At 38.3% G+C, this 14,111-nt stretch overlaps 1 protein-coding gene across 1 annotated transcript in view; it reads left to right on the top strand.

Annotated features, from left to right (window-relative positions):
* Positions 1–14,111, top strand: part of B3GNTL1 (UDP-GlcNAc:betaGal beta-1,3-N-acetylglucosaminyltransferase-like 1) — a gene marked incomplete at its 5' end in the record, with an annotated part of 109,782 nt that overhangs the window by 79,695 nt on the left and 15,976 nt on the right. The window contains one exon of the mRNA XM_010181689.1: positions 4,244–4,368. Coding sequence (XP_010179991.1) covers positions 4,244–4,368 — 125 coding nt within the window. The remainder of the gene's footprint in view (positions 1–4,243; positions 4,369–14,111) is intronic.

The following is a 14,111-nucleotide window of genomic DNA, read 5'->3' as shown; positions in this document are numbered from 1 at the left end:
CAGGAATTTACTAAACCCCTCAGAACTCACACTTGAAAATTATTGTGTGATGTTATCCGCATGGTTGGTTTTGCTCCCAAACGTTTTGGTGACTTCTAAAAGCTAAACATCGTTGTTTAAAAGTCATAACCGTCTCCAAAAGCATCACAAAAATTTATGCTGGGGAAAAAATATACATGGCCCTGTATAATATGAAAAGCAGATTTTGAAGCTATATCATGTTAAACTTACAAAGTCACGCGCAGTGAGGGACGTGGTGTCTGTTGTTAGCTGAGCAAAGTTATTGCTTGGTATGTTTGACAGCGCAGTGTGCGTACAAAACCAACACTTTGCAATTGTAGCTGACTGACCAAAGTGCACTTCTGCCAAAATGTCTTCTTCAGGTGGCTGCAGATTTTGTTTGCTATTAGTGTCCAAATGGAGATCACTGGGAAAGCGACACAGTCTCTTTCAGCGTGTTGTCCTTTTGTTCTAGTCACTTCTGGGTGATGGCACCGGGCTAAAACAACTAGCTTGTTGTTTTAGATAAATGCTGTAAGAAATCTTGAGTACATTAAGAGCTGTATAAATGAGCATTGCTAACCTGCAGACCATGCAGATGTGGCAAGTTGTATAGTCTTGGCTTTATTCCAGCAGGATCATTTCTGACATCACAACTGCAATATGCCACACTTGTTTCTGTCTCTAGTTTTACCACAACTTGGTCCCAAATTTCCTGTCACCTCTGTATTTAACCTTCCCTTTTAAGTGTTTGAAAACTAAAAATGAAATGACAGCCTTAAAGTTCTGAACTAATCTCAAAGTGTAAACAGGGGGAAATTATTCTTAATGAGCCCCAGATGGAATAACATATTATTATAACAGGAATAACATATTTCTGAATACAAACTGTGGCTTCAAACAAAACGTCTGGAACTTGGTTTTGATCTATTTTTGTGATAAAAGGTCACAAAAAACCACAAACTGAGGAGGTGTCAAAATATCCTTTGGTGCACAGGAGACTGTCGCACGTGCTGCAAAGCTCTGAGGTCACTCTGTGGGCTGTTAGGTGCTAACTAATGCATTTTTCCTTTTTTCTCTGCCAGAGCACACAAATGTCATTCCCTGCAGAAAGGCAAGCAGTTACAGTAACACCTGAAAGGTAGAGGGCTAAGTAGGAATTTTGGTTTTTGGAACATGAATTAAAATATGGTCAGTCTGTCAAATAACCTATCAGGTGCTCTGGGGAAAAATACAGTTAAAATATAGTTAAAGCTGAACACAGATCAGTATTTGATCTAAAAAGGAAAGAAAAAGTGGTGGAGCCAATGATTAATTACACTTTATAAATTCATCCCATACTCCACATCTAATGACATTTTTTGCTAGTCTGTTATTAAATATAATTTAGAATTTACCACCTCCCTTCCATTTGACTTCCCCATCATCTTTGTTTAACTGCATTCTCTGTGCCAATACATTTGGATGAAAGTAATCTTTTGGAATTTCCTCTAACCTGTTATTTCCTAAACAATGAAGTAAATGTTACAGGATTCGGGTCTTATAATCAAGGCTAAATTACGTAAGGGTTTATCCCTTAATGCAGCAGAGCACATAGGGTTGGGTTTTTGCCTGTAATGTGGAAAATTCTGTATATAGTCCAGTAACATGTAAACTATGCAATTTAATTGTATTTATTAGTGCTGCAAACTATTTATGTGGTAGCCTGTTGCTGAAGTGTTGGATCCTTAATTGATACTTTTAGCTATGGCTATTAATTTTCCACCAATACATTAAAATATCCCTTTAGTGGTTAAACAGCTTTTTCTTTGAAAGCTGTGTTGTTTGGCAAAGATTTCTGGTGTTTAAAGTGCCATCTGGATCCAATAATGTGTCTCATTTGGAAAGAAACTCATGTATTGCAACAAACTTACACGCTCAACAGCCATAGGAAGTCCCATCCCTGCAGGATCTATAACGCAGTCAACATCTTTCCTCTCCTGAAAAGTGCAGGGCAGCTCCACTCCTTTGTAACGTGAGAGCCCGCTGTTGAGCAGCGCAAGGCACCTGCCTGTTCCTCGGGGTGAGCGCACTCTGTTTCAAAGTCTTTCTGCCAGTTAAAGTAAAGCAAAAGAGCGCTCACATCCAGACAGCGTTTTGAAAGATCCTTTTACTTTTGCAGTGATTCACTTTTTTGGTACACAGATTAATGGTTATCTTGAATAGTTTAAATGCTGATTCAAAGGAAAATGAATTGCAGGTACGTATGTGAGGTAATCATGTATCTGAATCAAAATGGGACTATCGCAGGAAGCTGTATGTGCTACAAAATTTGTGCCCTGCCTGACACAGCTTAGAGAGAAAAAGGTATTTCCATTAAAGCCCAGAATAAGAAAAAGAAAGGGATACAAGATAAACGGAAAGAATTTGAGTTTGTGTTTTTCTTGTATTCTTGATGTCTGTGGTTGCTGTCTGCTACTCCAGCTTCCCTCACATTTCTTTTGTGGCTTTCAAAGTAGGTTCATATAAAGCATAAATTGTATGAAGTTCTCTGAAAGTTTTCTTCTGCATCAAAGCTCTTAAACTACAAGTCAGACAAATGTCTACAAAGCCAAACAATAGCTACAGATAAGCTGCCCTTAGCAAGCAATCAGATCAGAATCCTTTTTACTCAGAATCTGGGAGTGTGGCCCAATTCAGTGTCTTAAATCTGTCTATTACATAGTGAAGTCTGAAGCTGCGAAGAACAGAGCTTGATTTGGTTCTGATTTCTCCCAAGATACGTATGTTCAGTCGAGTGTTTTGGATTTGTTTTCCAGAGTTCAAAGCTTTTTTTGTCTCATTTCTCTCCCCCCACCACCCTGCCTCAGCTGCTCGGTCCAGACCATGTCTGACACGAAGGCTCAGTGCGGTGGGTGTGAGAAACACTCACTGAGCTGTTGCTCTTGTAACTAGAAGGCCAGAAGAAACCACAGAAGTCTATGTCCAGCACTTTAATTAGAGAATCGTGTTTTCTTAATTATGGAAGAAACTCAGAAGCTGTGGTAATGGAGAAAAAATGCTGCTGCTGTTGTTTTTTTAAACTTGTGCTCTTATTATTTTTTCTGTGTTGAAATCTAATACCTAAAGTTGAGGTTAAGGTTTATGCCCCTGTTACTCACGTGTGTGATACTGTCTACAGAAAGAAATGTATTTCAATACCTTTCCCTTCTTTTGCTTTTCCTTCACAACTTTGTCACGTTATCTTTCAGCTTTTTGTTGATAAAACACTTAAATATCTTATTTGGACCACATGGTTTTACAGATCAGATTTTTAGCCTGATAAAATCATGTGACCGTTTAAACCCTGGTTTGGAAGAAACAAAACTCTGTGTTTAAACATAGAAAAATTGCATGTTCTTACCATATTTCAAGAAGTTGCACCATTGCAAAAATGTAAATAGATGCTGCATTTTTACCTGTATCTTTAAAAGTGGGTTTGTGCTTCCATATGCCATGACGTGTAATTGATTACTATGTGCCATAAGTTGTCCTTCTGTATCTCTGGCATGAAGATTTTCAGATATTTAGGTGGAAAATGTTGCATATGATCATGAAATCTTTAATATTTTCTGAAGCCTGGTAGATATACAATTCTAGGAGATTATTTTTTCTTGCAGTGTTTCAGCACTGTTGCTTGCAAACCCATTAGCAAAACTGTACCATGGAAATAAGTTTCAAGGAGAAAAAAAAAAAGCAAGCAAAACCTTTTGTTTTCGGATGCCTTATTCTGAGGTTTCTGGGTTTTTTAAGTGAAAGTTTCTTATTATGGGGCCTGATTCACCTTTCCTAATTAGAGGCCAGTATATGTATGGTAACCAAAGAAAGAACAGTAATTCTGGTCAAACAAAAAGACACTCCTGCAGCCACTGCTGAATGTTACAAATAGTAAACTGTGTGGTTACTTGGCACTTCAGGCTTCATGGACTGTTCAGCAGATGGGATTCTCTCTTTCGGGACTAACCTGTACCAGGCTTTATATCTCTGTCAAAATGAGACGATGTTTAATTTTCCACCTTTGTCCTAGTGGTCAGCTGGACTTCATTTTTTAAATAGCACTGCATTCTTTTTTAATAGCTCTACCTTTTCTACAGATGTCTATTTAATGAACCATTAAATAACTTCGTGGAGACATATAGAAAGAATACAAATAAAATGATGTTAAACCAGATGTAGCTGTGAACACTGGTCACTTCCTGGTTTGAAATAACTGCTTCTCTTCCAGGGTGTTCCAGAAGATTTGTTGTTTTTCTATAAACATATCCAAAAGGGTGGTGAAGTCTTTCGGGTGAACCGTTGCCTCCTGCTGTACCGCTACCATCCACAGGCAGCAACTCATTCCGTCCTAGAGTAAGTTGCATTTTTTGGTAGAACTTAAAATAAATTAGCTTCATCGTGGATGATTGGCAGCAAAGATGCTTAATCTCCAAGACATCGTACAGCAAAATAATTACCTAGTTGTATTTAATTGTTTGTTTGCTTATCAAAAAGGCTAGAAAGCAAGCCTAACATAATATGCTGGTATCATCCTGGCAGTAGATGGTGGAAGGTTCGTCTTCTGTTTGTTCTTGCTGGAATTTGATTTGAGTGGTGTGCTGTAACGTGCAATTGAAGTGATGAATTGCAATCTTTGGCTTGGATGCTCTTGCCCATACATTGTCTGTGTGCCCATGGTAATGGTTTGGTGAGGCAGGAATAGAGTGGGGGCATTTTAACATTTGACAGATGTTCTAACAAATCGTTTCATCTTTGCAGCTGTTCTTGAACTGATTTCACAATAGGTCTTGTGATAGCGGTGAAGCATTTTGGGGACTGCGTCACGTCAGTGCTGTTCTCTCAACTTCCGGTTACCGTCCCTTTAGCTGAGCCTGTAACTCATCGTGAGGTCTCGTAATCTGCCCAAATAACCTCTGGTTATTTAAAGCACGCAAGTTTCTTATTCTCAAAGCAGATTAAAAATACTCAGTACGATTACATATCTCATCTGCTGAACATGGCAAAAGCAAGTAGTAAAGCGGTAACTTTTTCAGTCCTTTGAGATCAATTGCAAGAACACCTTTGAAATCTATCCTAGTGGTGAAATTTTATTGGGGATTTAAGTTAGGATTTCTAATATGTGAGATTGTGATTCTCCTATTTTTTGCCATGTTAACTGTAATGTATTTTTTTAAATTATTTTAAAGCTTGATTTCAAAATGAACTGTCTCAATTTTTTAAAAAAAATCTAATTTATAATACCAACAAAAACCTTATTTTGAATAAAACAGTAAAAACATAAACCTGTCATAATGTGCTGAATTTACATATATTATTTTCATATTTCAAAAGTTCTAATCATCTACATCAGATAACGAGGTTTGAAAAACACCTGCGGATGTGTAGGGGTAATTATCTCAGTGTTTTACTGTAAGCTGTTGCCTACTGCTTTCACAGTACTGGTCTGCCCTTAAACAAAGTGTTAAATTGTCGATTGCTGATGGCTCTACATGCTCATTTTACCCATCAGAGGCGTTCTTCCTGATTAGAAGTTCTGCAGGCTGAGCCAAAGTTGTTTATTTCTCTTGTGCATTGACATTAATGAACAATTCTGTGAGGTTTACTGTTCTTTAGGAGTCCTTCTCCAGAATCACAGTGGTAATTAAGTAAACTGTTTTCTTACTGATTAATGATATAAATACACTTTTCAGTCAGTCTTATTTGTAAGGCTTTGTGGAGCTGACTAGTAAAACGAAACATTTTAATGTGCATTTTAGTTGTGTATCACTACATTATTGTATTACTGTAAATCCTATAGTACGCTAGCATCAATATCATGCTCGTAGTTAATGTCACTATAGATCTTTATAAATACAGGTAGGTATGCAGATGTGTATAAAATAATTTAACTCTGAAACAGTCATTCCAAGCAAATGTAAAATATTATTTGGATTTTGCAAACAAATATAAGGTAAGTTATTTTTATTGGTATTCAAATGTAAGGGATTTTTTTCCTCTTTTTAGTGTGCAATCATTTTGGCAGTTGGTTACAAATTTTTCAGCCACGTATCATGGGATGCAAGAACTCTTGGAAGCCTGTTGCTTGTATCTGTGGGAAAACATCTTATTCTTGGAAATGAGTTTGTTTTGAATTTACTGCAAGCTGTTGCCTATTCAGATCCACAAGGTTGTGTGGCACAAGCACCCTGAATTACAACATACTGTGAGAAGGTGGAAATATTGTAAGCTGTTTCAGATGTGCAGTTTGTGTGTCCAGATGGGCACCTTTCTTGTTTCATTCTAGGAAGCCAGGCTGGCCACTCTTCCAGTTGGCTTCTTGCTGGTACTACTGCTAATAACATTGTGTGTGAGCTTTCACACATGAGGTTGTGTAACGTCTCTTCCTATTGGTTTGTTCCTCTGTTGCCAAAGTTTTGAAGGGTTGGCCAACGTTGGTTTCTAAAGACTGAGGTGTGCATTGAGCAAAAAGAGGTTAATGAACTCATCACAAAGGTTTAAGTTTATAATTTAAATTGAGTCTTGCCTAGGTCATCTTTTGGTCACCTCACCCTATTTAATGTGTGTTCTACCTTTTCTAGTATTTCTTTTTTAATGGTGTGTTTTGTTTGAGGAGTTTTCTGTGACGTTTTGCCTTTTGCCCTTGGCCTATGTTCTCTTTGAATTTTTCAGAGTTAGCCTATGCCTGGATTTGGAAGTAGTAATTCACCAACCAGAGTAACGTCTTGTCTGAGATCAAAATGATGCTTGTAGGAAAGTTGATTATTCACCCCCCCATGTTTATGACTAGTTTCATTCTTTAAGAGTAGAGCTGATTAGTAGGACCTGTTTGTACAAAGGTGCACGGTTCAGTCTTTTCAGCAAACACAACAGTCACTTGTAGCCCATTGTGGGCTGATTTCAGTTTATATGAATGTCTTTCTTTACCATTCATGGGAAAAAAAATGTCTGATTTTGCGTTTTCAAACTTCCTAAAATGTACATAAAACTACTTGGCTAGTAACATTTCGTTCTTTTTTAGTATGTATAATTGTAAACACTAATGATCTTTAGGTCGTTTCCTATGATTAGCATCCTTCTGGAACAAATACCTAGAGGTGAAAGTATCTGTGAAGCAGGAAACAAACTCTTACTTGCATTCCCCCTTACCCTGGAGGCATCCGAACGCATTATTAAGTGTTTTGGGTGTATGACAGAGTCTGAATGAAGTACAGTCTATATTTAGATATCATTAGGTGCATACAGAAATATAAATGTTCTCACTGTAAATTCATCTAAAGCTTATGATGAGTAACTGCTAAATATGAATGAGCGATATGAGTTTTGAGAAACTTCTCTTCAACCAAGAATTTACAACGCAAAGTCCCACGTGTTGTATCTCTTGGATCTAAATCGTTTTATCTCACATTACAGCTTGTATCCTAGGGCTGTGTGTACTTTGTGCTACATAGCTGCATTATGCTGATCTTATACAACATCAGCACTGGCTTTATACTGAGAAATACTGTAGAAAGAAAGTTTGGTGTATAATGAAAACACTGTAAAATGCATAGATTTTTATCTTGCCAAGGGGGAGAAAAAGGAACTGTATATAAACCAGTGTACCTCACTGCAAGATAAAAGTCAGCTTGGAGCAAGAAGAGCAATAAAACATTTTAGTTGTCTTTAGGTAGTGTTACTCATGAAGACAGGCAGTTCGGGCAGGTAGTTAAGCTCTGCAGCCATTTACAATTTCTGGTCAAAGGAAGTTTAATATACACAGAAAATAAGGTTCGTACCTTCCGTGTGAGATTCTGATGACTCCCTTTTATGCAGGAAATGTGAAATATACTTACTTATAATTTCATATGCCGTGTATTCAGAATAATATCGTAAGAGCTTGTTCTGCAGAGATAACCAAAATTACGTAATCTATTGAAACCATCTGGTGTAGGGCTCTGGAAGCTCCCAGTGTCATCTGAGTGAAGGAGGACAGGCACTTTAGTCTGAAACACACATTAGGTTGTGTTAGAGGTTCTCTGAGGCACGGGTCTTGTGTTGCCAATGTTTTTTCCTGCTTCATTTCCCGCAAAAACATATGCATCCAAAAATAGGCAGGAGAGAGAAATAGCGTAACGTATTCCTGTACAACTGACATAAAGATGAGGTCAACTGCATTTTTATCATCTGTGCTTGCGTTTGGCACTTCAATTAAACATGGAAACTAATGACCTCATTAGATTCTTGAAAAGTAAATGGCATTAGCATTGATAGTCCATCTTTCTTAATAAGCCTTTCATGAAAAATAGGCCACAATGCAAACCATGCCTCAGTTAATGACCCACGACCTGAAGATGAACTCAGACATTAATAGAACCTATTAACAGTGTAAATGTAATAACTCAGTGGGACGATATAGTCCGGCAATTAATAAGTTCACATGAAGTTCAACAGAACAACGACGACAAAAAAATTCAGTTTATTCACCAGTATGGTCAAGGTTCAAATGCGATTCATTTCCAAATTTCCTGTGGGTTGTAAGGACCTTGAATTCTGTGTGTAAAACTAGCTGTAATGAATCTGTTCTTTCAGCTCTCGCTGTGATTAAAAAGTTCTCTGTTCTTCCACCTCTGGATTATCTATCAGGTGAGATTCACCTGTAATATAAAACTATATTATCCTGCCGTAAATAACAAATAACACTGAAAGGGGCTGTCCGTTGAATAGCTCCTCTTCCCATCTGGTGTTAGACCTGAGTAGCATAGGCAGGACCAACGTATATAGGAAAGGGCAGGTTTACAGATTTATAGTGTTACTGTGGATGGTAATCAATGCCTAAAATTCCAGTACTGCTTAGGCCATTGGGCTGGTATTTGTGCGTTTCTCAAGTACTTGTACATCTGTCTTTGCTCTGTTGATTCACTTATGCAGCCTCACTGGGGTAAGGAGGGGGAAGGCAGTTAAACAATATGGCAAGATTTAACTGAGCTCAGACATTAAATCATATAGCTTTTATTGTCACATTATCTTTCATTTCAAAATAGGAGTAGAGCAGATGTTTCTTGACTCCTGTACGCAGTCAGTAGGTCACCACACATTTTAACAGGGCTCCATTGTTCCGTTACATGGGTGGATGGTATGGTAATAACTACTGGGGACTGAGGAACACACTTCAGAGTCATTCTCACCCGCTGCATGAATACACCCATTTCACTCCTGCAGAATTTTGGCTCCTCTTCTTCCTTCCAGACTTCATAACTGATGAGTAGAGGGGCTGTGGTGAATGAGATCTTAGGATGGTTATGTAAGCCTCGAGAATTATTTTTCCAAGTAGAAAAATGTATATTTCTTACATTTCTTACGTGAAGTAAAGAAGTGGCAAATAAATGAAAGAAATGGGGAAAAATAACGTACTTCGAGAATTTGGATCAAGGAGAAAGAGTTTGTGTCCCACCTTCTGGCTGAGGAAAATCTTGTTGACTGAATACAGGCTAGGAAATGATGCTGAAGGCTACTGGGTAACTCCTTGCTTTAATCCTTTCTGACAGGGGTAGGAGCAGCAGCCTTCATTTGGGATGATGCAGAGTAATAATACCTCCTAGTTTTTGCTGGTGGCTATGAGTATGTAATAATGCAAAATCTGAAAATAGCCGTGAGAATCGTCTCTGAGTAGTGGTTTGTACAACTTCTAGATCGTTTCGGGCGTTTTCTTTAATCGTCTTTGCACGTTGCTACAGTTCCTGTCTGTTGCACCTGCACTGCTCTTAAAGGATGGGAAAATGGCATTTCCTTATCCCTCGAGGCAGGAATCCCAGTTATCTATTCTAGAAACATCAAAAAATGTGGCAAATTAGGTGAACCGGAAACCTGAAGGGGATAACTGGAACTCTCTCTTTTGACACTCTGTAAGCTGCCTTTGGCTTCAGCACGTGAGATACATTGTTTGTGCAGAGAACATTTTCACAAAGAGAAAGTTTGTCATTGTCACGCTAAAGCACAGTCACAAATTTGCCCCTCAGTTCTGTATTTATCTGTTTATCTCACCTTGTATTGTTAAAAAATTTCAGTGTTAACTCAAAACTGCTAAGTGTTTGATGCAGCTTAAAATTTTCATTAAAAAGGGCACACCAAATATGTGGATGTGATTTTTGAATTCTTCTCCGTAAGCATTTCCATAAGAATGCCTTATAGTGATGCAAGCAGAAAAATCACAAGTCCTGACTATATTGGTGTCATTTTCCCAATCCAAGACATGCATTTAAGAAAGCCATTTATTGGTGTTTTAAATGAAGCTGACAGTATTCTTGCAATTGAACAGTGATCCAATTGATTTGGAGTTGAATGAGTTTCGTATCCTTTTATTTCTGAGTGCAGTTCCCTTAAATCCTTTCCACACTTGCATTTCTCAACATAGCTTTCATAGATGAGATTGGATCAGTAAATCTGCTTCAGTCTGAAATCTTTGTGGGCGATTACCCACACTGGGATTTGGTCTGCTTGAATTTTAGCTCTCTAGGGACTTCTGTGGAATATAGGCACCCATCATCAGACAGCAAATGCATACTGCTTGGAAGCAGCCGATACTGAATAATGGTAATGGTGGTAATGGGCACAAGCTGGAACACAGGAGGTTCCACTTAAATTTGAGAAGAAACTTCTTCTCAGTGAGGGTGACAGAGCCCTGGAACAGGCTGCCCAGAGAGGTTGTGGAGTCTCCTTCTCTGGAGACATTCAAAACCCGCCTGGACGCCTTCCTGTGCAACCTCATCTAGGCGTTCCTGCTCCGGCAGGGGGATTGGACTGGAGGAGCTTTTGAGGTCCCTTCCAATCCCTAACGTTCTGTGATTCTGTGATTCTGTGATTCTGTGAATGTGCTGGGACATTTCCAGGACTAACAGAAGCATTTTCTGCATACCTGGATGCAGATTCCAGTGTTTGCCCTGCAACTAGAAATTAGTTGGTAATTCTTTTTATGCCTTGTAGGGTTGTTTGTTTTTTCTTCAGCTTTCTTAACTGCAAAATCAAGTGGAAAAGAAACTTGCCTATATCACTCAAGCCAACAGAACAGATTCTGGAGTGCCTGTGGAATGTAATACAGTGTTATCCTTCTGAAGTCACAGTTCAAAGTAAAGTCAGTTTTAAAACCTTTCCATTTACGTGTAGAGCAGTAATCTTCCTTTTTAGAAGCTAGCAGAAACTCTAAAATTTCCAGTAAAATGATCCTGGAAAAATATTTGACCTTCATAATTTTCATTTAACTTTCCTTCTGAGAATATAGTATGCTCTAATAAACATGGGAAAAGGCAAGTGTCAAAGGATGCCAGCAGCAGCTAATCAGGAATGCAGCTTGTGGTTGCATTAGAAGAGATTTGCAATCATATCCAAGGTATTTTTTTTTTCTCCATTAGTTCAAGCGCTGGTGCACAGCCGTAGTCTTCAAAACAGCGTGGAAATTTTATATGGAGTAACTGTTCTTCTTGGGTACATTTGCTTGTGTGTGAAGTTCTTTCCAAGTTATCGCACCACAATCAGTGATGAAGTGCTAAGCAGGATTTGGCTGTGCTCAAAAATCACATGCTGAAATGAACTGGGCTCTCTGGAGCTAACTAATAATCCCAGCAAGAATCCGTAAGTCTTATAGGTATAAGGGTGTCATGTTTTTCTAACCGTAACTCAGGGATATGAAGGAACAAGCAAAATAAAGCCACAGAATTCCTATCATTGAAATATTTACTATTATTTTGTTAACAAATTTTTGGGAACAACTGAGGTTACCTGTTAACGTCAGTAACCTCAAATGATTTGTACCTTGTTTCGTATACTTCATAAGAATAATTTGGAACAACAAATTTGGTTTTGTGTCATTGGATAATCCATTACAAAAAGGAAAAAAAAAATAGAAAACATTTCATAGAGGTCAGATGTTCCTGTAATGCCAGATCACCAGACATCTCCAGTGATCATACTCACGGATTTACAGTTCTGTAATAGGGCCAAAATTGGCGCAATGCATGCGAGATTACGGATGATCAGAACTGCAGCTAAGGGACGGAGCAGTCTGGTTCACTGGTTGAGTGAGTGAGTGACAACAGCAAAGCTGCAGTGCTCTGGTCCCTGACTGCCTGCCCTCCTGGCAGTTGAGATCCTGAACATAAGGGAACTTGAGTGGGTTTTGATTTTTCTGTAAATCACAAGCTGCACTTGCAGAGCAGCAGTAGGTCGCTGTAGCTGCCCAGCGATAACCTCTTCTGACTCCTGAATCGGAAGCCTTATTTGAAGCAGAAGAAATAACATATTCTTTGAGTAATTCGGTGTTTAAATTCTATACCAATTTGAAATAGTCAGAAAACTGTAGGCCTCAAAGTTGAACTGTGGAGAAGGTTTATTGGTAGGAAAAAAATACATGCTTCCCATGACAAAAAAACCCATAGGTATCTTTAGGATCTCACAGGAAAATTGGTAGGGTTTTTTTTTTATTAATGCTTTAACTAATTTCAGTGTCTAATTTCTTGAATCACAAGAGGTGTTACAATTTGTAGAACAAGTCATAAAAGTTGTCATAAAGTGTCCTGTCGTGGTAAAGCAAATGGAAAAACCTATCTGAAGAAATGCTTTCAGAAAGGAAAGACAATTGGGTGTTTATTAGAATTTCCTATGAAAGACATTTATCAACTCAAGGTGCCTTGTTTGAGAGAGGTACATTAGGGAGATTTGTCCGTCAAGCCATAAATTGAGGAAATCAATTTATTGTATCAAGAACACTGTTCATTAAGTATAAGATGGGTTCCTAGTTAATGAATATTAAATGAACCCTGGACATAAAGCAGATGTTCTTAACAGCAGGCAGCTTTGTTTAAACCGTTGTAAATGATGCAGTCTGAAATATTACATTATGTAATGGCAGTTGCTGTTTCAACAGCAAGTGAAAGTGATAGGAATTGTGTACACATGTGCACGCACACACACACACACACACAAAGCTGTAGTTGTCAGGGTGAATTAATCCCTGCTGGTAGGATGCACGGCTCATGAACAAAATGCTTTCCTTGAAGCTGTCCCCTCTTTCCAAGAGCGTATCTTGAACTTGTTGGAGATCTCATCCAGTCTTCAGATTTCAAAGACGTCAGGTGTTCCCTTGTCACTGGTTCCAGAGCCAAGCGGTTTGCCCTTTGGTATTGGTCTCACAGTTGTTTACTTCAACTGCTTGGTTTAAATTATCCTGTGGAACTTGTTACAAATATGAAGACAAAGAGGTGTAATTGGGCACAGACATCTGCCAGCTTTCTTTTTTCCTAAAGCATATTTTAAGATGTTTTGGAAGCATACTACTTTAAAAAAAAATAAAGTTTCCACTGCTCTTTGTTTCTAGAAATGCTCTTTCTTATAAAAGTCATCTTCAAATAAAGGCACAGTCACATTCATATCGCTGCTGAATAATACTTTGGAACCTTTAAAATTAAATCACTTCTATTTGGTCTAAAGTGTGTGTGTGCACGTTCACAAGCGTGCATGGCGTGTAACAGCCGGTAGTTTGTGTTGTGTTCAGCCATTGTTGCTGTACGGGCGTCCGCCGATTCACAGCTTTGAAAACTGACTTCTTGAAAACTTGAGCCAAATGCCACAATGTAAATGGACTTTCGTTGTGCGTTGGGCTGTGTATTTGGGTTGGAGTACTGAATTGATGAGATTTCAGCTTTTCATTTGCGAAGGAGAATGAAGGCATGGGCAGATGGAATATGAAGTCGTTTGCCGGTGTGCAGTGCAGTGTCATACAGCAGTTCACACCATGAGCACAGAATGGTTGGTATTGAATTAGATTACTGTTGCTACGGTTTTTCATCTTCTTGTGATCTTCTATTAGGATTCTTAAAAATAATAGTGATGTAGCTACAGCTTCAAATCTATCCTAATGATTTTTGTCTGAGAACTTCACAGATTTATTTTTTTTTTCTAGCAATACTTCACATTTCCCTTGGAAATTTCTAGCACAATGTTTTTGTCTGATATTTTTTTCATATCATGTGTGAATCGGTTTGGTCAGGTTTATGCGTATGTGGGTATGTACATATGCATAGTGGTATTGAATAATGCCGAACGTTTTAGGGTTATTAATCCACCCC

Source organism: Mesitornis unicolor, unplaced genomic scaffold, assembly GCF_000695765.1.
Source record: "Mesitornis unicolor isolate BGI_N332 unplaced genomic scaffold, ASM69576v1 scaffold17290, whole genome shotgun sequence".
NCBI classification, from domain to species: Eukaryota; Metazoa; Chordata; class Aves; order Mesitornithiformes; family Mesitornithidae; genus Mesitornis; species Mesitornis unicolor.
This window is presented reverse-complemented; position numbering and strand designations above follow the sequence as displayed.